This window comes from Saccopteryx leptura, chromosome 4 (assembly GCF_036850995.1).
Source record: "Saccopteryx leptura isolate mSacLep1 chromosome 4, mSacLep1_pri_phased_curated, whole genome shotgun sequence".
Classification (NCBI taxonomy): Eukaryota; Metazoa; Chordata; class Mammalia; order Chiroptera; family Emballonuridae; genus Saccopteryx; species Saccopteryx leptura.
In genome coordinates, this window is record NC_089506.1 from 40182409 (window position 1) to 40209761 (window position 27353).

The 27353-nt window shown below is 35.8% G+C and overlaps 1 protein-coding gene across 2 annotated transcripts in view; it reads right to left on the reverse strand.

Annotated features, from left to right (window-relative positions):
- The window catches only part of MYO16 (myosin XVI), a 592224-nt gene that overhangs the window by 363015 nt on the left and 201856 nt on the right, over positions 1 to 27353 (reverse strand). For both annotated transcript variants that reach the window (XM_066380569.1, XM_066380568.1), the window contains exons 5-8: positions 20111 to 20219; positions 16874 to 16998; positions 8921 to 9046; positions 992 to 1067 (exon numbers count right to left, since the gene is read on the reverse strand). In XM_066380569.1, coding sequence (XP_066236666.1) covers positions 992 to 1067; positions 8921 to 9046; positions 16874 to 16998; positions 20111 to 20219 — 436 coding nt within the window. The remainder of the gene's footprint in view (positions 1 to 991; positions 1068 to 8920; positions 9047 to 16873; positions 16999 to 20110; positions 20220 to 27353) is intronic.

A 27353-nucleotide genomic window follows, 5' to 3' on the forward strand; every position in this document is an offset into this window, starting at 1 on the left:
CTATTAATTTCTATTTGCTCCTTTAATATTTACTGTTAGACTTGCCTTAGTTGTTCATGTTAAAATTACTACACTATCATTAATATCAGCCTGTTCTAAAGTTTGAGATTGTCAAGCTATCATAATTCTATTTGTTAAATCATCAGTATATTTTAGCAGAGAGATGAAAACACACTCAACAATGATATTTAATTCCAATAAAATAATAGAGCAAATCCCTTATCCTGTATTAAACTAGAGATTTATCAGGTAATTATACACCCTCCTGTAAATATATCAAACATAAAATCTTAGGTTATAGTTACAACAAGAAGAATAAGTATAAATCATTCAGCTCAATCATTATCTTCATAATTTGTTATTTTGTTACTTATGCTAGACTTTTCTTTTTTCAATATACCAAAACAATTTATGAGTAGTAATTTTGTAAAATTTTCTAAAAATGAAAAATTGAATGACATCCATTTTTAAAATCCATATCTGAATATATTAAAGAACACTAGGAAAAAGAACTTTAGAAATGTTCAAAAATATATTTATTAAAAATAAGTAATATTAAATTAAGATTTTCAACTTTAAATTGTCTTTACAGTATTAGTTTCTATTTCTTACAGTATAAATATACTATTATTGTTTAAAAATACCCCAATGAACAAGCATGTAAGTATGATGAGAAAATAGTTAAAATAACAGTGAAAGAAAATATTTAAAGTAATGACACTGCAAGAATCATTGCCCTGGAAGTTTAAAGCCTGAAAAGCAAATTGCAATGAAGTGTACAATAATCGATAAACTTAAACGCTCTCTGATGCACTCTTGGTCTGGAGGACCACATTTGAGTTTGTGAGTCATGCTTGAACGAGGGTGGTTTTCACAGTGCTTCTGAGGAGAGGCTCTCATTTCCTCGCTATGCTCATGATAGAGAAATTACTTACAAATGACAGGAAGGAAACAGTGACTGCTCAGTAGTCCCAGGATACTCATAACCTACCTGAGGCCTTCTCTTCATTGCAGTTCAGAAGATTTGGATTTGCATGATGCATCAAAAGAAGTTTCACCAGGTTTGTCTGAAACATTAGAGATAATTGAAATAGGAAACACCATGCCAGATAATAAAGATTCATTGGTAAATAATACACCGACATGGCCTCAAGGGGCACTTAAGGGTGGAGAAATGAGAATACATTAGCATAATTTCCTATGCTAAATGTTTCTTACATTCCCTGTTTCCTGTTACATTTTTTAAAATGACAGACATATGAACTGTTTCATCAGCTAAGATAACACTACTTATCAAATGCAGGATAAATCACTGAAGATTTGAAGAAGTACACTTAACACTTTTCAGGTTTTTTGTGGGGCAGCTCTTCTGGGAGGAATATGTTACAGTATTGTTGTTTTTTTAATTCAGCAATTCATGAAAGTCTCATTTATTAGTACTGTCCACACACTACAGTATCATAGACAATATGAACTGAAAGTCACACTAGAGAATTAAAAAATCTTAAATTTCAAATTATAAGAATTAAGCAACTTAAGAGATTAATACATTTTAAAAAAAATAATATTAAATACACCATGCTTACAAAGTGTGCATATATTGTATATAAACCATTAAAAGAGAAATAATGAAATAAATTCCAGTGCACCAAAATTTTAAATATGTCACTAATAGTATCTTTGTGTGCTCCTACTAAAAATCATTCTCTCTTCCTAGTTTCCAGGGTTGACTACCATCATGAATTTTGGGTTAAACATTACTGTGTTTTTTTCATATGCTTGGACCCTACATATGGAAGTATCCATAAACAACAAATTGCTTAACTTCATATGTTTGTGATATTTGTAGAAATTAATCTTGGTATATATAGTATTTCATATTGTCAGATCTGAACACTTAACACTTTCAAGAAAAGAACATGAAAAGAATGTACATAATGGTATCTTCTTCCAGAAACTAAAAGATGTTCAGCATGACTACATCCTCTAACCTGGTGTGTGGAGGCAGGAGAACGAGAGCTGGACAGGAAACAGAAGCCCACGCACATGGGGCTTGGCAACTATGTTATGAAGTGGGCTTTTCATATCAACAGCGATGGAAAGGCTGTTGTGTTAAAAAACAGTTTGATTGTTTTTGCATTTAGCATGAAGTGGGAGAGGGGCAGGGAGCCTGGGGAGGAGGTTGGCAGGTTAATCCTGACATAGAAATGCTGAAGCACTGGATGAGGAAAGAGGCAGTGAGAACGCATGAATTCATTGGTCATGATTATAGCTCAGAAGCTCAAATCCATTTGCTAGGTAAGAGTTTTGGGGCTCAATGGTTGATTAGATATGGGTGAGGAGAGATAAGAAAAGAATAATGCCCAGAAAATGAGGAAACAGAGAAGAGGCAACATATTGGGAATGGGAAAAAGAAGACACGAATTCTCTTTTCTTTGACACAAGTTGAGTTTGACGGCAGGTGGATAGGGGTTTCCCTCTGGGCTGTGATCCTCCTGGGTCTGGAATTTGGGAGAGAAATGAGAGAGAAGGCTTTGGGAGTTACAAGCATGAGAGTATTGAAGCTGAAAGAGAGAAGACTCCTAAACACATGTAAATATTGAGGAGAAAGAAGACCTAGGATAGAGCACTGAACTTATCAGGGGGTAGGAGGAAAGCAAAGAAGAACTATCTGAAGAAAAAGAAAAACTCTAGATATGTCTCAGTTCTTACATACTTAGGTAAAAATTTGAGAATTCAAGTGACTCCTTCAAACATCAAGATATATGGGTTATGAGATACAAAATGCTTTCAAAAATAAGGGTATTTAACATTCATACAATTATTTTCTTATCTTTTGTTGTAGTATTATCAATGCTATTATAAACACTAAAGTATATACAAGACTAGAATAAAATCTTAAGTACAACTTGTGAAAGAATTGTTGCTCACATAATTTATTCAGTGCTCAGTTTTAGAGAAGAATAGGCACTTATTTTTTCTCAATGGAAATATTAACATATTTATAAAAGAAATTGTTAAAATATACATGCCATTCCAGTATAAATGTCAGTAACACGGTAAATACTGTCATAAATTATAAACTACCTTCTCCATAAAAGTATTTATATTCATAAGATATTTATAAGAAAGTGAAATTGCTGTGAACATCTCTAAAGCTGCCATTTGGCCTTTTTAAAATGCTAGCATTTTTAAAGATTTTTTCTGAACTGAAATGCATTTATTTACAATAAATGTCTTTAGAGAGTTATAAATCTCCCCTCCATATAAATTAATATTCAAATAAGTCTGTTTCTAAAATATCATTTCCAAAATAAATATTAAGTAGTATTTTATAGGTAAACAATTTTTTAAAAAAATTCTTTCATATGATATACTTGACAAAATAATCAAGATATAATTTCCTCAAAATCTTCTTTTAATGTAAATTTCTCAGTCAATTTTGCAGTTTGAATAGAGGAAGAATATTTTGGTTCTGGTGTCATATATTCTAACAGAGAATCCTCACTCTACCGCTCAGCACTGGAACTTTGCTTCCAGTTCTTGGTTGATTGTTCTGTCCACTCAGTTCCTTCCATCACTCTGCTGGACACAGGGATGGCATAGTGCGACACACAAGTAATATCTCGGCTGTTCTGGAGTTTACATTCTTGTGGAGACCCCATTCCAGTAGGCTCAATGGAGCAAAATGGAAAACATAGATAGTCTTCAAATTCTATTCTTTGTACTAAAACATCTAAGGATTTAGAAATATAGTGAACTAACCAGGTGGTGACACAGATCGAGCATCAACCTGGGATTGTGAGGACCCAAATTTGAACCCTGAGGTCACAGGGTCAAGCACAGGCTTCTCAGCTTCAGTGCGGGCTCACCAGCTTGAGCGCAGGTCTCCAGCTTGAACATAGGATCACAGACATGACCCCCTGGTGGCTGGCTTGAAGCCCAAGGTCGCTGGCTTGAGCCCAAGGTCACTGGCTTGAGCAAGGGGTCACTCATTAAGCTGGAACACCCCTCACCCTGGTCAAGGCGCACATATGAGAAAGCAACCAATGAACAACGAAAGTGCTGCAAGCATAAGTTAATGTTTCTCATCTCTCTCCCTTACGGTCTGTCTGTCCCTGTCTGTCTTTCTCTCTTGATTTAAAAAAATAAAAAGAAAAATACCAAATTAATGACTAGTCATTTTCTAAAGAAGAAGATAAATCTGAAATTATTATTTAAATCTGCCTCATTTGCACACTATAAATGGCCATTTCTGGTCAGTTTTAGGGCATATGGCTTTTATGGTTACTTCTTTCACAAAACATAAACTTGATTCAGAGATTAGAAGGTCTGAACCCATGTTGTAATGAAAACTCCCAACTTGCACAAAGTCCAGGCTCATTGATCTTTTTAATGCCATATTCCCTTTTAGCCATATGGTATGCCCCGTAAGCCCCTTGTCTATATATATTTTATGTAATAAAAAACAGTACGTCCTGGCCAGGTTGGCTCAGTGGTAGAGCGTCGGTCTGGCGTGCAGAAGTCTTGGGTTCGATTCCCGGCCAGGACACACAGGAGAATCACCCATCTGCTTCTCTACTCTTCCCCCTCTCCTTCCTCTCTGTCTCTCTCTTCCCCTCCCGCAGCCAAGGCTCCATTGGAGCAGAGATGGCCCGGGCACTGAGGATGGCTCTGTGGCCTCTGCCTCAGGTGCTAGAATGGCTCTGATTGCGGCAGAGCAACGCCCCAAGATGGGCAGAGCATCGCCCCCTGGTGGGCATACCGGGTGGATCCTGGTCGGGCGCATGCGGGAGTCTGTCTGACTGCCTCCCCGTTTCCAGCTTCGGAAAAATACAAAAAAAAAACAACAAAACAACAAAAAAACAGTACATAGAATTACAGAGAAAACCAGTTATGTTGAAATATAGTAATAATGTTGTTAAAATTAAACTTGTGATACATAGTATGCCTCAATTAATACACTAAGATCTAGTAATTACTGTGATTTTACAGTAAAGTTGAACTTGGTTGATTTTATGAGATCTCCAATAATTCTTTCTACCTTATTAACCACTGATTCTTCCCTTACAACTTTTGTGTGACATAAAATTTCAGGAAGTAGCAACCAGACTGGGCTTATGTTCCTTATATCACAGAGGTGTGGCAGGGGTCACATCTGGTATGTACATTTATCATTAAATGATTTCTTATTGTTAAACATAATTATGTAAAATAATATCTTTTAACATCTACTTTCATCACTAAAACCAGTTGAAAGTATTTTTATTATATAGCTAACCTGTTTTATTAGTTTAATGCATTCCTTAGTCTTTTGTCATGGGTCTATAAAACCTGTCTCTCTCCAGGACAAAAATTTTATCTGACTGTGATTTTGGTCTATAACACTTATATATAACAAAGCTCTATTACAGGCCAATTAAAAATGCACATTTTTGATAACAGCTTCTACTTCAGCAGAGTTGGGTTTCTTATGAATTCTGAAAGGACTATGCCATGTATTTTCATGGAGGACTCTAGATCTCTGAAATTGTAGGTGTACTCTATGTGCCTCAGAATTTCTGGGAAAAGGATAAGCAGCTTCATCTGATTTCCTGAGGGAGTAGTTGAAGAGCCACTACTTCCTTCTGCCTTAATTAGTGTAGCTTAATGGAAATATCCAGATGATCCTTCAAAATTTGTTTCAGGAAAAACTGGCCACATTTAGGCATGTTCAACATGTAGAACCAAAGACAGCAATGATCATATTAATTTCTTCTCTGCCTCCTCAAGTGGGTTTCATGTGAAAATAATCGTAGTTCATTTCTTTTCGTTACACTTTACCAATCTTTACAAGGCTTTCAGAAATAAGTGTTTTTTTAAAACAAAGGCAGTTGTTTGAAGATACAACTTAACTAGTTTCTTCTTGGTCCTCTCTATCAATTACACCAAAAAATCCTGGAAATAACAAACAACCCAGGAAGAAGTCTGAGAAGTGAAAGTGGCTAAGGATGCCAAAAAGGGAGGAATCAGAGAGAGGCAGGGCACCCTATGTCCTCACACCCAGTTAAGAAGGCATCTGTGGATTAGGTGTTATCCATCCTCAATCTAGTGGAAAGAAAAGAACCCAGATAGACGCATTCTTCCTCCATCCAAACCATATTTCTCCAACAAGATCAGGTGAGTCCAATACCATGACCCCACTAACATTCAGTACCCAAATAGGCAATTTTCTCCCATTGAGCCTAAGATTCTCCTCCTACCTCACAAGAGATGAGAGAGGATAGGGAGGGGGTCACTTGCAATAAGGAGCATTTCCCAACAGGTCCCAAGCCCTGAGAGTCTTTTTGACCCATGGAGATTCCCCTACCACACAAAGGGACATGGGGTAGCCTACCCTGGGAAAATCAATTCCATCCCTTTAGGGGCACCCATAGGATCCAGTGGGAGCCCCAGGGCATAGGATAAACCAAGCATTCTCAAACAGCACCTCAAAGGGTCTGAAAATTAAACTGTCATTAGAACCAACATCCCCCTCAAGTGGACCAGAACCTGGAGGCTAAACCTGAACATGTTGACTGTTGTCTAAAACAGATATATACAAAACAAAGATTCTCTTAACATAATAGCCAAACTGTCCATGATAAAATCACTCATCATACCAACATCAAGAGATTACATCTTGAATGCAAAAAAACAAAACAAAAACCGATTAGTTAACATTAATGGTAAGATGAATCCTGCCTGACCAGATGGTGGCACAGTGGACAAAAGATCAGCATAAGATGCTGAGATCCCAGGTTCAAGTCCCCAAGGTTACAAGGTTGAACGTGGATTCATCTGGCTTGAGTGTGGGCTCACCAGCTTGAGCGTGGTATCATAGACATGACCTCATGGTCGCTGGCTTGAGCTCAAAGGTCACTGGCTTAAAGCCTAAGGTTGCTGATTTGAGCAAGAGGTCATTTGCTCAGCTGGAGCTCCCTAGTCAAGACACATCTGAGAAAGCAATCAATGAACAACTAAGGTGTTCCAACTATAAGTTGATGCTTTTCATCTCTCTTCCTTCCTATCTGTCTCTCTCCTAAAAAAAAAAAAAAAGAATTTATTTGTTTTTGTGCTGGAATTATTTTATGATGATTGTAAAGCAACCATCATAAGAATACCTCAACAAAAACTAGAAATTCTTTTAAAACAAATAAAAAATAGAAAATTTCATCAAAGTATAAATATCATAAAAAAGAACCAAATGGACATCATAGAATTTAAAAATACAAAAACATACCAATCAATGCCAAATATTTTATTAGACCTGCAACCAAAGAAAACAAAAACTACACACAGGGTTCTGAAAAAAGTTGTTAAATTTCGAATAGATAAATTAGTGACATGTTTAGTCCATTATATGTCTTTAAAAAAAAAAAAACTTTTTAAAATCTAGTCCTAATCCAGCAGAGTTTGTTATCTCATAAAAGTGGTTACAGGGAAATAATTTATTGCTTTTTAAAATGGTATTGATCCAAAATCTAAAATACCAATCAAAAGTGAAAAATTGAGTAAAGTGAAAGCCTTCATTCAAATTGGGGTAGTTTCTGCTTCATCAGACCAAACTGTCACTCACTTCCAGATTTAGGACCTTCCAGAAGCAATCCTTGACTATAATGGGCACATTTTGATAATATACCGATCACCATTTCTTCAGCATAGGTCAATACCTTGCATTCTAGAAAACAGTACGTACTTTCTTATATGTCTGCTTCTCTCTTTCTAACGAATGGCAAAGCCTCTTTCCCAGTATCCGGCAAGCTGCTGCTGAGCTAACAACGGAGAGCTGAGGCATTAATCTCCAATGCTCCAGTGGTGTAAGGGTACCTGTGGACCCTGGACCCCCGAGGCCAAGAACTTCAGCTCTCTGCAACCTCAACCCCTTAATCCACCCATTCACTTACACACCCATTCACTTGCTCAAAGCACACTTTGAGGTTTGTCGATAATCTGTTAAAAATTTCATTACATAGTGAGATATTTCCCTAAAGAAAATGTTGATAAAGTAAGCAATACTTATTTGAAGACCTTCCCAAGCAAGATGCTTTTCCTAAAGTATGCGAAAGGGAAATGTTTTTAGTGCTTTCAACAACAGCACTTCTCAAATTTTATGATAGATATTTTGCATACTAGTTAGCATCTAAGAGATGAGTGTGATTGTTATCTCAAACTAATGTTTGGATATCAAGAAGTTTAGCTTAAATCCCCACATACTATATGTAAAATTGAATTATTTTTCAAACTATTACTACTAAGAGTTTCTCTAAGAAAACATAAATATTGTTATAAATTGATTTTAATATAAATGAATTATGATGAACAATGCTGCCATATTCATCCATGTAAATCATTTAAATGTTAGAATTTGCTCTTCTTCATGATACAATGATACCTAGTGAAAATTAATTTGTGCAACAGTAACTCAAGGTGCATTAGCTATAGCCAAATATCAATTCAGTGAAAGAACTCTACTATCCATCCTTCATTTGTTAAGATGCTATATATAGAGAAAAATAAAATATAAAATATAATGTTACTTTACATCTACTGTAGAAAACATAGGGAATTATAACAGACTCATGAAATAGCAAGCTAATAAGTATATAATATTAAAATTACATTAAGTCCATTTTATAAAGAATATAAGTTTTGATTATTTTCTCCAATGACTTTCAGTACAATATGCAGTATGAAGAGTCCTAAGAAATGTATATACTATTATTTATCCTTCTAAAAGTAAATATTTTCTTTCAATATTAATACTGTTTGGTAAGATGATGCCATTCAAAGTCAAACTATATTAGAAATAGTACATGTTTTGAAATAAAATAGAATTAATATAAAATGATGCATTGATCATAAAATAAGTTTTTAAAAAGTAATTCACGAACTCATTTACCTGGCCATACTTTGCTGCCAGGTGCAGTGGGGTCCAGTACTGATTATCTACTACGTTGAGGTCTCCACCATGTTGCAGGAGAAGAGATCCCACCTCCTTGTAGCCACTGGCACATGCCATATGTAACTGCAACAAAGACACATTTTGTTACTTAACAATATCCATGCAGTTTACTCAGTGTTTTAAATAGAACTATTTAATAAAGTTTGAACACAAAATACAGAGACCTTAATCAAAGGAGCAGACATATAATTTTCTTTTTTTGGTACAAGTGGATATCATCCTCCTTTGAAAAGGCTATGTGTTAATTATTTATTATTTTCCTTCTTACTCTGACAATATTCACTTTTCATGTAATTCTTATTTCCCTCTCTAGTGTTACTTTCTATGACAATATGAATACTTCTAAATACAAAAAGTAATAATTCAATATTTTACTACTACTTGCCCAAAAGTCAGTCATGTACTGATTTGTTCTAAAATCCCAGCACTGTGTTTGGTTGCATAAGAGAGAGATTTAATGATACAAATGACAACAGAAAATGTGATCATTGTGATGTCTATATACACGGAAAAGGGACAGGAACACCAGATAGGATGAATTAATCCTGAAAAGCTTTAAAATGATTGCATAGCTATCATTTTAACATTCTCTAAGTTTAGTTTCTTTTTTTTTTTCTTTCTTCTTTTTAGATTTTATTTATTTATTTTTAGATAGAGGAGAGGGAGAAGGGGGGAGGAGCAGAAAGCATAAATTTCCATATGTGCCTTGACCAGGGAAGCCCAGGGTTTTAAACCAGTGACCTCAGTGTTTCCGGTTGACACTTGATTCACTGCGCCACCACAGGTCAGGCCAAGTTCAGTTCCTTAATGCAACCTGAACTTTAGAAATGAGGCCTCGGGAACAACAATGATGAGAACAAGGTTTAGAGACTCAATTTTTCCAATATGAGAATTCCAGTTTTTAATGCAACAGCCTTTATTTGTAGGTAACTTATCATCTAACCTAAATTAAATTAGGTTATTAGGTAACTACATGATTAATTTTATAATTATAACAATTAAAAAGTAAAAATTATAAGAAAAAGAAAACAGACATTTAAAAATAGCTAAAACAATGAGTTCTGGAATTTATAGCATAAAATTTATCTCTTTTCCTTTCCATTTTGCTACAAAAATAAAATTACAGTAAAGTCAAATGGCTTATGAAATATATATATTTTGATAGAATTCAGCAAAATAATTTGCTTTTCTATCCTTAGACTTAAAATACTCTTTTATCTATAGTGACACTTACCTGTTTATTTCTTGTACTTTGAAATACATTACAGCAACAAATTAATTCATCTAATTTAAGAGATAAATATTAAGTGATTAACTTTTACATCAATCTTCCTGTGCTTTGTTATATACAGAATTCATTTCATTTTTATTCTACCAATCAGTCCCAAAAATAATACATTCACAAGTCTTTTGATGAAATATAACTTTATTCTTGTTCTTATAGAGAACTAATCTTTCATCTGCTTCTAAATTTATTCTATATTATTTGAATCAATTACTTGAGTCAGTGATTGGCAGGTTACTCTGCACTATATGCACTAACATCTGGATCTCAGAAGATTTTCCCTGAGTAAAACTGCATAAAAATATTCCATTAGTTGGTTAGAGCTTGATACTAATGATGTCAAGTTCATAGGATCAACCCCTTTATGAATATTTTGCTTAAATGCCACAAAAATCAGGTTCCACCATTTAGAAATTGGCCTCTCAGTCAGTCATTTCATGTATTGCTCACAAGGAAAAGACTAGAAGGAAATAGTTACGGTTCACTTAGTAGAAAAGCTCTCTGAAACATAAGCTATCAGTTACATCTATGGAGGTGGTCACAGTTAGGCAATCTCAAAACAAATACAAAAAAATTCCCTAACATTGATTTTTTATTGCTTTTTAAAAATAATTATAATAAAATATCAGGAGGTAGAGCCTTCGCCTTAATTCTAAGGGCAATCAACTTCTGAATTCATATTCATAAGCAAGTCACTAGACCCCCCCATTGACATAGTTTCTCATTACTGAAGTTAGACTTAGCGATAAAAAATTAAAAATGTCTATTTTCTGAAATAGAATTGATAATACTACCATATCCTAACTAGGGTAGGAAAATACCAGGTGCTCAAATGTGAAAGAATGTTTATCACTCCGGTGTATTAGAACACTCCTCTCCTGCTAGCTAACGGGGTCTTATGAGATACACAAAGGTGGGTGTTGTTTCTGTAGAGAACTAACAACAGCTATATGGAAGCACAGTTCTCTGGTGGAAAATTATTCCAAGTTAGAAATCATCTGTCTAGTGACAATGCAGACAAGATGTTATAGTGGTCCCTCAAACAGTAGGCATAGATGTTACAGATTAGTTCTTTATTCTGTACAGCCTGTGATGGCAGTTATCACCCTAATTTTGAAGCTAGGGAAGTTGTGGATTAGATCATTTAGGTAACTATTCAGGGAAGGTTGGCCACCAGGTCTGAAAACAGTTTCTTCTGCACTGATACTTTGAAACAGCAAAGAGGGATGTACATTCGAGTTGGCCAAACTGCGAAGATAACACTGCAGTATTAATGCTCCTAACAAACCTTGCAATCATCCCATAATTTCTTTGTTTGAATATACAGTTTGTCTTCTTCCTGTAATCCACCCCTCTCCCACATACTAATCTAGTATTAAAATGTCTGTCTCTAAAGATGCACACTATGTACACACTTGCTTTAGCTTTCCCTTGGCACACCACCCATGTAGGCACAGCTGTGTTTGTTAAGTTTGGCTTATGAGCTTTCTGTATACTTTGCAAAACCATTACCAGGTCACCGCATTTTCAGATTTGAAAACACAGGAGACTCTCAGACTCCAGTGAGAAGTCTGTGGTCTATGCAGCCGGAATCCTGCTAACACTGCCTCTCGCTCACTCAGGTAGTGCAACAGGCCTGAGTGAGGTCAAAGAATAGGGTCATGAGTACATCTTAGTTTTTACTTCCCATAAAGACCTTATTTTTACCGCATCAGATCACTTTTCACCACCTTATCTCATACCATTGGCAAGCAGTTTATTTCATTTAATGGCAGATTTCATTATTAGAAAATTAAAAAAAATAAGCTACTGATCTTTTCCTAAAGTTAGAAGTTTTAAATTAATTTTCCCAAATAAATTATAATTCTAATATTGTAAGAGAGTACCCCAACGATAGTTATTAAAATAAAAATATGTAGCCATGATTATATTTTAAATGTTCATTCTCAGCTGCATCAGTTGCTATGGACAGGGTTTAACCCACACAGAACACTCATTCAGGGGCTCCTGCCAGGACGGCCTCACCTCATTTTAGCAGCAATGTATTCCAGGTCCCTATCAAGGGTAAGTTCAAGTAAAATTAAGAGATTTTTTTAAGCTATAAATTAGTTTATATTTATTTATTCTGCAGAGTATTAAAAATGTATAAAACAAAAGAAAGAAAATAAAGAACATACTGGCATTGCACTTTCATGATAATTGCTTTTGACATTTTGGAGAATTATTTCTATCTAATAATGCATATACATGCCACTTCTACAAAATTAGGATCATTAAGTGTGTACTCATTTTAAATTAATTTTCCCTAAATATATTGGATACTTTCAATGCTATAATATGTTCTGATTGCATAATGGCTAACTTTGAGCACTCATGATGTGCTAACTAGACAATAGGTTCAGCAATTTAGATGCATAGTCTTGTGGGACCAGTTTATCCTGCAATGTTGGTGCTATTATTATTCAAATTCAAAGGAGGAGAAAATTATGACTCAGAAATTTAAGAAACCAGCAAAAGTCACATCTAGCAAGTGATGGGCTCCAACAAATTAAAATTGACATTTATTCTTCAGACAGTAAGCAAATTAAGAGGCAAATAAACCAGGATAATATTTACAATAGTTATCTCAAAGTGCTAATACTTTAAAACATACAGCATTCATAGAAATTAACAAGAAAAGGCCATCACTTAAAAATTAAACAAAATAAGAGTCAATTCACAAAAGAAAAAATTACAACTAGCTTATAAGTATATGAAAGTAGTACTGCTGGTAATTAAATAAATGCAAATTATTCGCAATCATTTTTAACATAAATGATTGTGAGGAACAGAAAACCTAGGACCTACATAAATAAGTGCTTCCACACACTCCTTGATAGAGTATAATTTGGTACAAACATTCTAGAACTCAGTATAGCAATATAAATCAATAACTTAGAAAAATTTTTATTATTTCAGAATCAAAATTCCATTTCTCCTAATGTATCAGAAGAAATAATCAAGAGAGGCATATATAGTGATTATTAACAAAAAGGTTTCTTATAATATCAAAATATGGCAAAAACATAAATGCCCAATAATCAGGTATTTCTCAGGTAAATGATAATGCCTCTGTATGATTATATACTATGTTTTCCAGAAAATTGATGGTTAGAAGAATAATTCGGAGTGAAGAGGGAAAAGACTTCAGTACTCATCTTCTCTTGCGCATCTGTTTCCTCCTCTCTTTTCTTCTTCGATTACAGAAATCCCAAAGAGAAAGAGCAATGGGAGGGGGGAGTCAGGTGAGCATGCTCAGCCTCTCTTTTAGGGACTTCTTAATCTGACAAAGTGCTACACTGGATTAGAATGTTCAAGATTTTACTGAAATCAGGGTCCTTAAACTTAGGTTTACTCACAGGCCCACTTAGGGTCTGTTGATAGATTTCAAGTGGCTTGTAAACATGAGTAGGAAAATGATTGGTTATACATTTTTTCTAACTCCTAAAAATTTAGCAAATTCTTTAATGACAAACATAAGCAACATAGTCATAGTGTTATTATGAGAAGAAATGATATTTTCATATCACATTATTATCATAGTAGGTATCTCAAAATATCACCCAAGTTCAACTTTACTATAAAATAATGGTAATTATTAAATCTGATACTTAGTGTATTAATTAATAAAAAAGGGACACTACATATCACAAGCTTAATTTCAATTTCATGATTACTATATTTCAATATAACTGGTTTTCTCTATAATTCTATGTACCATTTTTTATTACATAAAAACATATGAACAAGGGACATGCAGGCTATATATACCATATGGCTAAAGGGGAGTATGGCATTGAAAAGATCAATGAGCCTGGACTTTGTGCAAGGTGGGAGTTTTCAATATCACATGGGTCCAGGCATTATAATCTCTGAACTAAGGCTATGTTTTATGATATAAAGTAACCACAAAAGCCGTATTCTCTAAAAATGACCAGAAAATTGATGGCACTAGCTACATCTTTATCTGGAAGTAAAGGAACTGGTACTCTCGAAATAACAAAGAAACAAAAGCAAGATTGCTTGATATTTACATCTCATGAATAATTCTTTTCCAAAAACCTATATGTCTGAAGGCCAGGTGTGATATATCAAATTCTGAGAAAAAAACCCCAAAACAAAACAATAAAGAACAGCATCTTTGTGACATATATGCTAATTATTGCAGCAGTATTTTCCAAGAGCATATATACATTCACATCCGGGAAATAATTTTCCTATGCACATGCTTTTTCTGCACTGTATCCTTTTCTAAGGTTTCTATTTTCTTTTCAGAAGAATTTGAATGTAAACTAAGAGATCTTTTAAAAAGTTATAGAAATATTTGGTTATTTCATCCTATATTCTAAAAAAGGAGGGAAAGACAATATTAAAACCATCTTACTAGAAGTTTACTCCCATTGAACTATTTGTTGATAATTTCATCTCTTTTGCACAATTTAACAGTGTAAAATATTATGCCTAATTTTGAAGCACCACTGACATTCCAACTCAGAACACAGAGATCAGTCTAAGAAAATAATGTATCTCATGGTATCACCGACAATAGACAAAAACACACAATATACATGTGCCTTACAGAAAGGAACTCCAGATATGGCAGCCTTTAACATAACAGACTAACTAAATAAGACCTAAGAATCAAACTAAACCGTCACTTCTTAAATATGCTGACATCCAAGGGACAGCATATTTTTCTAACTTTCCATTCATTGTTATTTTCCTTGTAAAAAGCTCAAAGATGAGCACCAGAAGACTGTTATTACAGAACAATTATTAGCAACATTTTTGCCCTCTATTCAATTATAAAAAAGCCACAAGGAATGTCAAAATTGAAGATTGTTATAAATGAGAGCAACCCATTTCCCCATATTGATTATTTCACTAACTTTTCTACTGAAAGGTCCTTTTATTCAACAATGATTGAAGCATCTATATTAGTGTTTTTTATCAGTAATTCTTAAAAATGTATTTAAAGTTGTAGTATCTTCTCCCAAACAAAGAAACAAAGGCTGTACTGGGTTTCTACTATGTGTGAGGCATTAGTATATTACATGTGTTAAATGTATTATTAATTATCTACTCTAAGCTGGATTTTGACTCCACTACTCCACTAAAACTACCCTAGATGAGAAAACCAATGACCTTCATGCTACAAAACCCAATAGTCAATTTGCCATCTCCATTTACTTGACTCCTTCCAGCAGTATTTAATAGTCTATCATACTCTCCTTATTATCATATTTAATTCATTTGGCTCCCAGAACTTCTCATTCTCTTGGATTTTCTTCCTATTTGGGGAGTTGCTTCTTCTTTTCTCATTTCTGGATCTTCCTCTTTTCCCAAAACGCCAAGGTGAGGTCACAGATCCTCTTCCCTTCTGCATCAAATTCATGATTTCATCCATGGTCTTGGGTTTTCAAGATCACATATATGCTAATGTTCTCAAAATTGTTTCTTCAGTCTAGACATATTTTGATTTTCAGACTGTGATATCCAACCACAAAGTCAACATCTCCATGAAAATCTGACTATATTTCCAGAACTGATTCTGATCTTTCCTGCTCAAAGCTTCGTCCTTCTCTATCTCATTTGATACCAACTCCATCACTCCAGTTGTCCAAGCTAAAAATACTTAAAGTCATTGTAAAGTCTTTTCTTTCTCTCATGCCACCTTTCCATCAGGAACTTCCAAAGGATCTTTCCTTAATGTAAAGTGAAATTAGCCACTTCTCACCACTTCAACTTCTACCACTTGTTGTGGCTGAGCCACACCATTACCTACCTCCTTGTTGTGTTTCAATCATACCACACTTCGCTCTGACTCAGGGCTATTGCACTTACCACTGTTCAGCCTGAGATATGCTGGGTTCAACCTCACATTATATGTTTTCCATGGCAGAAACTGCATCGCTGGATCCAACCCCTTCTGTGCATCCCATACTTCAGAGCCACATACTCTCTTCTGCTGCCTTAGTTTACTTTTCTTTTCCCCTGAGCTTCGTACATGTATTTCCATCATAATTCATTTTAACCCCTGCATGCCCAGTCCAGGTAAATTTTATGGATGAACAAGAACAAATGTTCATATTTTGATGATTAAACTTATGCTTATATAAACATTAATCCAAATTTAATTGCTCTGTTTTTAACTTACTGCCTGATGGCAATAAGTCAAGTAATAACAGTTTTCTTGAACTTAAAAATTCATTCATCAGACTAACCCATAGTTTGTTTTCCTATAAGTCTGAGCCCTAAAATCACATTGACAAATAAATGCAAAAAAAAAAATCTTCTAAATCTGTAGGGGAAACATGCATAAGAAGAAAGATTGGAAGAAAATATATTAACACACAAACATTGGTTTTCTCTGGGTAGTGCCGTAAGTGATTTGCATATTCCTCTGCATACTTACATGCTTTGGAAAATTTCTACAATGAATATGTATGACTTTTGTGATCAAAAAGGACATTATTTAAAAGTTTATTATATCCATTTCTGTGTTTTAGAAGTAAACTTAAATTCTCCATTCAAGCAATATTTCTGAGTCAAGTATATTAACTTACCAGTGTTACTCCTTCATCGTTTTTTTCATTGACATTTCCTCCACATGATAAGAAGTGTTTGACGTCTGCTAACATACTCATTGGTCTCTGCAGCTTCATATGGCGCAGTGAGGTCAGATCCACTCCTGGGAGAAAAAGAGCCTTTCAAACAGAACGCAGAGATGCCTCTTGACTGCTGGGCTGAAAACTCTTCTTACATTCGTGCAACATGTTCATCTTTGAAGCCCTTCATCCATTTTGAATTCTCACTCAAAACACTATCATTATTTCTCTTAGAAGCATTTTATTCCCACCGAGAGTGTAGTCCTGAATAATTTTCCTCTTATTATATCCAAAATTTGTAACACAATTACCTTATTTATGGAAGGTTCTCAATGAATATCTGCTTTCTCTATATATCAACATGCCCTAGCCAGGGTATTATAAATTATAAAAGGTTATAAAGATAGAGTTCTCATTCCTTATGATTTTCTGACCAATAACAGTTGCTGTTAAAAGTAATGTATTATCTTAGAATAGAAAAAAAAAGACTCTTATGGAAAAATGGAAAGAATCTGAATAAAGTCTATAGTTTAATTAATGGTACGGTACATGTGATTCTAATTACTATTACCTGATTATATTTGATAATATCTATGTAATGTTTGGTATGTAAAGCTTCACCTGGTGCAGTAAACTCAGATGCCTGTGAAAAACTGAAACTTCATTAACACATCAAGTCAACCTGAACCCTATCTTTACTTTCCTTAAGTGTCCCTCATAAGATAATATTGCTTTTGTAACAATTCACCTTGTTCTTAACGTAGATATATACCCCCCCAACCCTCAGGGTGAACCTCACGTCCTGGACCACCTTGAGCTCTCCCTGCACTGCTTTCCCTTCATGCTGGTTCATTTTATAATCAATTGATTTCCTTGAACACCAGCTGGTTTGCCTTGCACTGGAGATCTAATATGCATCACATGCTCAATCAGCCCTCCGTGGTTGTCTCGTTTTCCAACCCCGATGGCTCAGGCAGTGAGCCGAGGTTAATTGCTGTGGCCAGGTGCACATTGGATGTCAGTGGTGACAATACAATTAGAACTTGTGACCAGCGATTTTCCATGTAATCAACTTGCTCACAACCTCGACTGCTTCCTGCTACATGTGTCCTGATATGACAGCATGGTAAGTGCTCTGATTTGAAACTGTATGATGCAGAGTGAAAAATCAAGATTGCAGCTACCTCGTTATAAGAATGTGATGCTGAAACACTGGCTGCTAACTAACAGTAAAACTCTCTCATCTTGTACTATTACTATTAGAAATTTTAAGGCCATCAGCCCATGCTGTCATAGCAGATGATTCTAAAAGTGCACCAGCAAAGGGAGAATACATCAAATTAGACAGTATTTACTGGAACCGTGACAGCCGATACAGATAAGTAGAACGGACACTGTCAGAAATAGAACCAGATTGTGAATAAGGTGAGAGAGGGGCAGATGGACAGGAAGGCAGAGGCCAGTGCAACAGCAGTGACAAATGGAAGACAGAATTAAAAATTTAAGAGATATTTTATTGAATTTGTTCCAGCAAACATGCATTTTGCAAACTGACTGTGACAGCCGTTGCCGTAACAGATTTTCTCCTAACCATTCAGTCAGAACCTTCCTCTCATTTTTTTTTCTGAATCATTTTTAAAGCAACCTCTCAAAGAAATACTTATTTTTATTTATATAGGAAGATAACACTGCTTTTTCAAACACTAAAATTTCTTATGAAACAAAATCCTTTAATAAGTTGGAAAGGTTTATAATAAGATTAATTATTTTGTGAATAAAGATAGTTAATTTTAGTTTCCGGAGAGAAACTTATTACTATGGCTGTTAGAAATTCAGAACAGTAAGAAGAGCAGGGAACATCTTATAGAACTGGCACAACTAAATAAAAGACAGTCAAGTTCATGCCAATTCAGAATCCTGCGATCACAGGTCAAGTTTTGCAGATGTGCAAATAATAAACTTCCCAACAGTGGAATGTCAATAACTTTCCACTCATTTCCTTTGTAATCGATCTCCGAGTCATAGTAGACAAAATGTGAAGAGTACAGGTGATCCCTCAGACAGAAGCAAGTACAAGGACTGAGGGACATGTAGGGGGAACGACTGGTCACATCACACAGCCATGTGGCTTCTGTCACCAAGCCATGACTCAGTGACCTTCAAAATCACAGCTCAGCTCAGTTTGCTCCAATGAAAATAGTGGTATTTACTTTGCTCTTAAAACTAATGATATTACTTTTTTAAGAATTCATGACGGCTCAGTACTAATTATTATTATTATTCTAAGCCATCCTCAGAATAACCTTTTGAAACGAGCAATCCGGAGGAGGCGATGAGCACAGGGAACAAAGCAGCAGATGTGTGGGCTTTCTTAGAGGCAAGAGTAGAGTCACAAGCACAGTGAGGCTCTTAAAATTTTTTATCTTTTTCTCTGACAAAAGATCATATTTGAAGGGATTGGAATTTCATTGTTGTTATAAATACCTAAACAGCAGAAAGGAAAAAAGGAGGGGCACAGTTCTATCTTTTAATATATACCGTATCGAGCCCAAGATTTCAAATATCTCTCATTTTGCCAACATTAAACTTCCTCATGAAATTATAGGCTGGGTCTATGCAATTAAATGTTCTCTCTCATCTGGGCTTCAGCTTCATGTTTTCAGGCCAGCACCATGAACGTGGGACGATCTTCTGACAACGTTTCTATTTCCAGGTGTCACCAAGTGAGGATGCTGCGATGCCCGTGTCAACTGCCCTGGACTTAGGCCCTCACATACCCACATGTAGTCATTCTTAAGAGGACTGTTGCTCCTAAGAGAATACACTTCAGATGACCTTGCTCTCATTAACTCAAAATTCAATTGTGCTGGTTCACTTCCCTTCTCTTCCCAGTGGAGGACAGATTATAATTACAAGCCCAGTCCCAATAATTATGGACTTTAGATGCTTGTTAAAATGTTCCTTCATGGTTGGCCTCTAGAATTTTGCTGGCTTGCAAAACTGCATTTACTAAATCAACAATGCATTGTGGGGGGAGAGTGAAATGCAGTGTAGAAACATAACTCACTTTACACTTTCTAGGGAAATTACATCAATAGGAAATCATGTAAGCAGACCTAAAATATAAGTACACTTATAATTCTACCATCCTACCTCTCCATCTATCTTTCTACAGTTTTTCAAAGCTCAGCCTACCGTTTTCATCCAAATAGGTCAATAGGATAGAGCTTGATTCCGTCCCTTCTACAGCATAATCCAATGGGATATTCCCATTAACATCCTGGAGGAGGACATTGGCTCCAGCCTGTAAGTGAAAAGGAACAAATATAACATATGTATACTGTTAACATAGAAATCAGATCAATCCTTTCATTACTATCTTGGTCAGAAAAAAGATACACAGAAGTTTACGTTAGATACAATCCTGCAGAAAACTAGAATTATTGTTGAGACAAAATATTAAATACTTAGTGAGAAACTCTGACAGTATAATAATGTTCACGTGACCCTTGCAAGACCTGAATCCCAACTACTCCTCCCCATACAAAAAATCCAATTAGTGGCTCCTGAACCACTCATGCCAGTGTGCTAGCGCATCTAGATAGCCTGTCTTGCTTTTCACACAACAGAAGTGCCCATGTCTTCAGAAAGTCCAAATGGCAAACTCTTATATGAACTTTGACTAATCTTTCTCAAACTATCTTATAAAATCTTTAAGCTCCTTGTTCACAGAAACTCAACTGAGAGCTGTTCTCACACCGTGACTTTTTGTTGTCAATTTTTATTTATTGATTTTTAGAGAGAAAGGAACGAAGAGAGAGAGAGAAGAAAGGTAAGGGAAAAACCCCCATCAATTTGCTGTTCCACTTATGCATGATGTCTTGTTTATTCTTGTATAAAAATGTGATGGTTTGCTTTTTCTGTGTGTATATATGTGTGCATGTGCATGTGTGTAAGTTTTCCATATCTTAGGTTTTCAAAACTTCTTTAAATTTATTGTAAAAACAAAACAAAAAAGTAGGTCAAGGTGTTGTAATGTTCCATATCTTAATATTTACCCTTCAGATAAGTTGTGTTGCTTACCTTGCCATCTAAAATTTACCATATTTTATAATAAAAAGATATTTATTTGTACAAAGCAAGTTTATATACTTCAGATTTTCATTTACCTAAGAAAAGCAAGCAATTTTAAGATCCTAAAGACTTCACATTATTTTCTTAATGCATTTAACCTCATTTTTGTAATTCAGAGAAGAAATTACTTGAGGCAATGTTCTTAAGTATACTTAGCTAATAATTCCTTTCCTTTAGTCTTCAACCATGAGAATGTGATTGCATACCTACCCAAGTATCAATTATATAAGAATCAATTAAGACACAGAGCTATAGGGTTTTGGTACCAATTTCAATACTAATAGGTGGGAGATAATTGAGTTATTCTTTTTCCCAATACATATATGTCTCAGATAGAATCTTATCTGTTTCAAACATCTGGGCACAAAGCAACAATGATTATAATCAAGAGTCATGTATTATCAATCACAACAAAAATAAATAGGATAGGTAATTGAGAGAGGTGGTATACTTGGAGAGAATATGTCTACTCTTGCAGAAGTAATGAGGTGCTTTCAAAGAAAGTCTGAAAGTGAAACATGGTGCTGAATATTTTTGCTGGACTCACTCATTGAAATTTCACCCCATTAATCACTCACTGCTCTGCACTGCTATATCACTAGGTATTATTCCCTATATAGAAGTAGGATTTTAAAAAAACAGTTCTAAAACAGCATGGATATAAATAAATATAGAGAATGGATTAAAAAAAAAGAAGTAGGATTTTCCTAATCAGAGATCACGTTTTATTCTTCTTTATATTCCCAACACTTATTACAATGCCTGGCACATTTTAGGTAACAAAGATGTATTAAAATAAATTGAAAATAAGGAACCAAACACTGAATTAAACTCATTATTAAAAATTAAGGCAAAGAATTACAATTTTCATAATAATTTTTAAATTAAGTTTTCTGACCTTTGTTTTCAAGGCTGTATAGATAATATTACAAAGACAATATATGCATAATTAGGTTTCTTGTCTTCAATCTTTCAATATGGATAATGAAGGGAAGCAGAGGTTGCCACCCCAAAAGATGCCTTTGGGGATATTGTTTTTAAGATGACTGTAAAGGAACAAAAGACTCAGGACTACTGCATTTTTGGGGGGGGAGTGTGAAAGGAAAAACCTTTCACACTCCCCCCCCAAATGCCCAAAGAAATTTAGACAGAGGACCTGCTTCAGGAAGAAAGATATTCTTACAGATAACTCCAGTTTAATATAAACTAGTGTGTGATAGACAGAGAGGAACCTAATAAAGCCCATTTGTTCCAAGTTCTCTCTGTACCCCATTGTTAAAGACAGACCAGCAAACATTTATTTACCAAACATTTGCTTTCCATCTCCCTGTGAGTTGCGCTCCCGCCCTTTTCAAGTCCCAAACCACAACCTCCCCTTTCTCTTTGGCTTCAGAGTGGCACATAAACCTCAACTGCCCAATGCTTCTTTGGGTCTCTATTCTTACGGCACCCTCAAAAGTACATTCATATAATAAACTTTGGACATTTTCTTCTTTTAATCTATCTCTATCAATTTGATTATTAGCTAAGCTAGAAGAACTTAAAAAGTGGAAGGCAAATTATTTTTTAGCCCTCACAATGACATATATGAAAGACTTCCTTCCTTCCTTCCTTCTTCCCTCCCTCCTTCCCTCCCTCCCTCCCTCCCTCCCTCCCTCCCTCCCTCTCTCCTTCCCTTCCTCCCTCCTTCCCTTCCCTTCCCTTCCCTTCCCTTCCCTTCCCTTCCCTTCCCTTCCTTCCTTCCTTCTTTCCTTCCTTGCTTTGTGAGTTAAGTGCCCCACCTGCAGTGGTCCTGGTGTTCTGTCCCCACCACCCAGATGTCCATAGATGGGCTGAGCCATATGCAATGACAATATAAATTCTAAAAGGTCCCTAAAGAAGCTGTATTTCTTGAATTAGAATTCTGAAATTGTACATCTATTTAAAAAACAAACAATACTGATAAGATTTATGGATATTATTCTCAGACTAACTAACATAGAAGTTAATGTGCAATTATAGTTGTTAATGGATCCCACTGGAAATAAGGTGCTGATGACTTTCAAAGCAGGATGTTCCCTCAAAATGTTAGAAGATTTCCCTTAATATGATCAGGATGATATCATTGCTAGTATTTATTTAAAAAACAAACAAAAAGAAATGCTTTGAACCCCTCAGGAACATATAATGAATTTTCCCATCTTGTCAAAACATGCCCTAAAATAATTCAATTCAACAAAAATATCACTCTTGATATTGTCCATTTTTAAGGTGAGAATTTAAAATGTGTTTTAAAATATTATCTTTCTCTAAGACATTATATAAATATGTATACACACATATGTGAAGAGAGAGAGAGGGGGAGAAAGAGAGAGGAAGGGAGAGAGAGAAACATCAACTCGCTGCTCTTAGTTGTGCATCGATTGCTTCTCATATCTGCCTTGACTAGAGACTAAACCAGCAACACAGGGCTTCAAAGCAGCGACCTCAGCATTCTGGGTCAGCACTCCAAGACATGATATTCTTAAATATCTTTTTTTAAATGTTCTTTTAATACTTCAAACTATATACCATATATAAGTGTCCACTATATGATTTTCCAGCTATGAATACAAAAGCCAGAGAAAACTGCTCCTAAACTCGTGCACACATTATATTGTTTCCTTGGACACATGGTTCAGAATGAGGATGCCCACAGTAAACAGTAACTTAAATTTTCTCATGTGTCATTTGTGCACTTGATTGCACACATTGTTGTCTTTTTTCAGGGGATGAGAACCTAGGCACATTGAGGATTTTAGCTAAATTTTTTTTTTGTATTTTTCCAAAGTGAGAAGCGGGGGGGGGGGGGTGATGGGCAGACAGACAAACTCCTGCATGTGCCCAACCGGATCCACTGGCATGCCCACCAGGGGGCACTGCTTGGCCCATCTGGGGCATTGCTCTGCTGCAATTGGAGCCATTCTAGCGCCTGAGGCTGAGGCCATGGAGCCATCCTCAGCACCTGGGTCAACTGTGCTCCAATTGGGCCTTGGCTGCGGGAGGGGAAGAGAGAGACAGAGAGGAAGGAGAGGGGGAAGGGTTGAGAAGCAGAGGGGCACCTCTCCTGTGTGCCCTGGCCAGGAATCAAACCCATGGCTTCCACAAGCTGTGCCAACGCTCTACCACTGAGCCAACCGGCCAGGGCCTAGACTAGATTTTCAAATACAGAACAAAGAACATACAGGCCTGTACTTATTTATGAACACCAACTTTAGCAATCATTACACATTTTCTAAATCATAAGTAATATTTTAAAATTATTGAATGCTATTCTTATAAAAAATACAAATTGGGAATTGGGTGTGTAAAAGGCTACTGGGGTTGAGTATAGATGAAATATGCATATTTTTTTCATGATTCAAATGAACTCATTTAATATTTGCTGTTTGTGAGCACCCTAAGACCTAAAGGTATACGTGTGTATGAAATATCTTCCTGGTTTTACATCCCCCCACTTAGTCATCAGATGTCAAATTCCTTGTACTGACAGTAGTGATCATCTTTTGTCTAAATAAAAGAACAAATTCCAAATTAAGTAAGACTAGGATTAGTAAGAACAGCTCAAAAAAATATTCTCTTTGTACAACTTAGACTCTGAGGCAAGCTTTTCAGCTTGGCTTCAGGAAAATCAATCAATCCCACAGTGATTGGTTTTCATCAGGTAAATGAAAGTAATCAATGCTATATATGCAAAACTTCTCAAATGTTTCTTGTAATTGAGGACTGTTTAGTTCCTGCTGGGAGCCCTAGCTGCATTTCCTCCCTAATTATTCAAACTGGGAAGCCACCTAACTTCCAAATTGTCCTCAACTACGTTCCTAAAGTATTGAAAATGGATTTCAAATATACCATTTCCCCATACAGGAATCTTGTTTACTGCCTATCAGGTGATATATGTATAAATATTCTTTTACTTTATGTAACAACTTACCATCAATGAATATACTTATCAGTTGTTTGATTTAGTAATAATTCTCTAAAGCATTAATAATGAAATTTTCATTAGAGGTACCCACTGGCATTTTAATAAACAAATACCACTTTTTATATGCTAATAATTTTTGGTAATTTTTTTATTTTGACATAACTTCAGGTTTACTCAAGGTTGCAAGAGTAGTACAAAGAACTCCTGTATATTTGTTATGGGATGTACTGCATCCCCCAAAAAGAAATGTTAAGTCTTAATTTCTAGTACCTATGAATGTGACCTTACTTGGAAACAGGATCATTGTGATAGAATTAGCAAAGTCAACATAATGTCATGCTGAAGTAACCAATATGACTGGTGTCCTGTCTTCTAAAATACTTTTTATCTTCCAAGACATACTGTCCCTAAGTATCCTTTTAAAACATTCCTCTGTACATTTTAATCTTCATTCCATTGATGTAAGCATCCACTATATAATTTTTAAGACAGAGGTAAAATGTGGAATCTAATGAACAAAAGTAATGTTAAGTCTTAAAACTAACAAGTAAAATAGAGACAGACTCATAGATAGAAAGAGGTGTCAGGGCAGGGTGAAGGGTGCTGCATGAGGAGGTGAAGAGATTGAACAGAAAAGGGTGAAAAGGAGAGAAAAAACTCATGGACACAAACAACAGTGTGGTAATTGCAATGAGGAGAGGAGTGGGGAGAGGTGGAGAAGAGTACAAGGAAGATAAATGATGATGGACAGAGACTTGACTTGCAATGGTGAACACGCAATGTAATGTACGGATGGTGTGTTGTAGAATTGTGCACCTGGGCCCTGGCCGGTTGGCTCAGCGGTAGAGCGTCAGCCTAGCGTGCGGAGGACCCGGGTTCGATTCCCAGCCAGGGCACACAGGAGAAGCGCCCATTTGCTTCTCCACCCCTCCGCCGCGCTTTCCTCTCTGTCTCTCTCTTCCCCTCCCGCAGCCGAGGCTCCACTGGAGTAAAGATGGCCCAGGCGCTGGGGATGGTTCTGTGGCCTCTGCCTCAGGCGCTAGAGTGGCTCTGGTCGCAACATGGCGATGCCCAGGATGGGCAGAGCATCGCCCCCTGGTGGGCAGAGCATTGCCCCATGGTGGGCGTGCCAGGTGGATCCCGATCGGGCGCATGCGGGAGTCTGTCTGACTGTCTCTCCCTGTTTCCAGCTTCAGAAAAATGAAAAAAAAAAAAAAAAAGAATTGTGCACCTGAAACCTGTATAATTTTGTTAACTAAAGGCACTTCAATAAATTCAATAAAAATAAAAATAAATAAATAAATAAATCAAGATCTCCCCCCCTCCCATAAATAAAGAAATACTTGGGACCTCCCAGAGCTGCAGAAGTTGAGGAAGGATCCTCTTGGAGAGGTTTCAGATCGAGTGTGGCCCTGCTAACACCTTGATTTCAGACTTCTGATCTCTAGAACTGTGAGACAACAAGTTTCTGTTGTCCTCATTCACTGTTGGTGGGGATGTAAATTAGTACAACCATTATGGAAGAAAGTATGGTGGTTCCTCAAAAAAATTAAGAACAGAATTACCATATGACCCAGCAATCCCTCTACTGGGTATATACCACCAAAACTCGAAAACATAGGTACGTAAGGACACATGCATCCCTATGTTCATTGCAGCATTGTTCATGGTGGCCAAGACATCCAGCTAAAATGTCCTTCAACAGAGGATTGAATAGAGAAGATGTGGTACATATATACAATGGACTACTACTCAGCCATAAGAAATGATGACATAGTTTCATTTACAACAATATAGATGGACCTCGATAACATTATACTGAGTGAAATAAGTAAATCAGGAAAAGCTAAGAACTGTATGATTCCATACATAGGTGGGGCACAAAATTGAGACTCACGGCATAAATAAAAGTGCAGTAGTTACTAAGGGGAAGGGAAGGGTGGAGAGGGAGGGGGTTGGGGGAAGGGGAGGGGCTTAAAGAGAAACAAAATATAGGGTGACAAGATGATATGACTTTGGGTGATGGGTATACAACATAATCGATTGTCCAAATGATATGGAGATGTTTTCTCTAAATCTATGTACTCTGGTTGACCAATGTCATCCTGTTAAATTTAATTGTCTAAATTAAAAAATAAATAGAAAAAAATTCTGTTGTTTTAAGCAATTCAGTTTCTAGTACTTTATTATGGCAACCTCAGAAAACTAATATTCTTAATACCCTACACTTTATCCAAATGTACCAATTATTAATACTTTTTTCCTCCCTCTCACTATCTTTCTCCTTCTTTTATTTCTCTTGAATCACTTAAGAGTGAATCACAAATATTACCCCTTACCCCAAAATATTTTAGTATA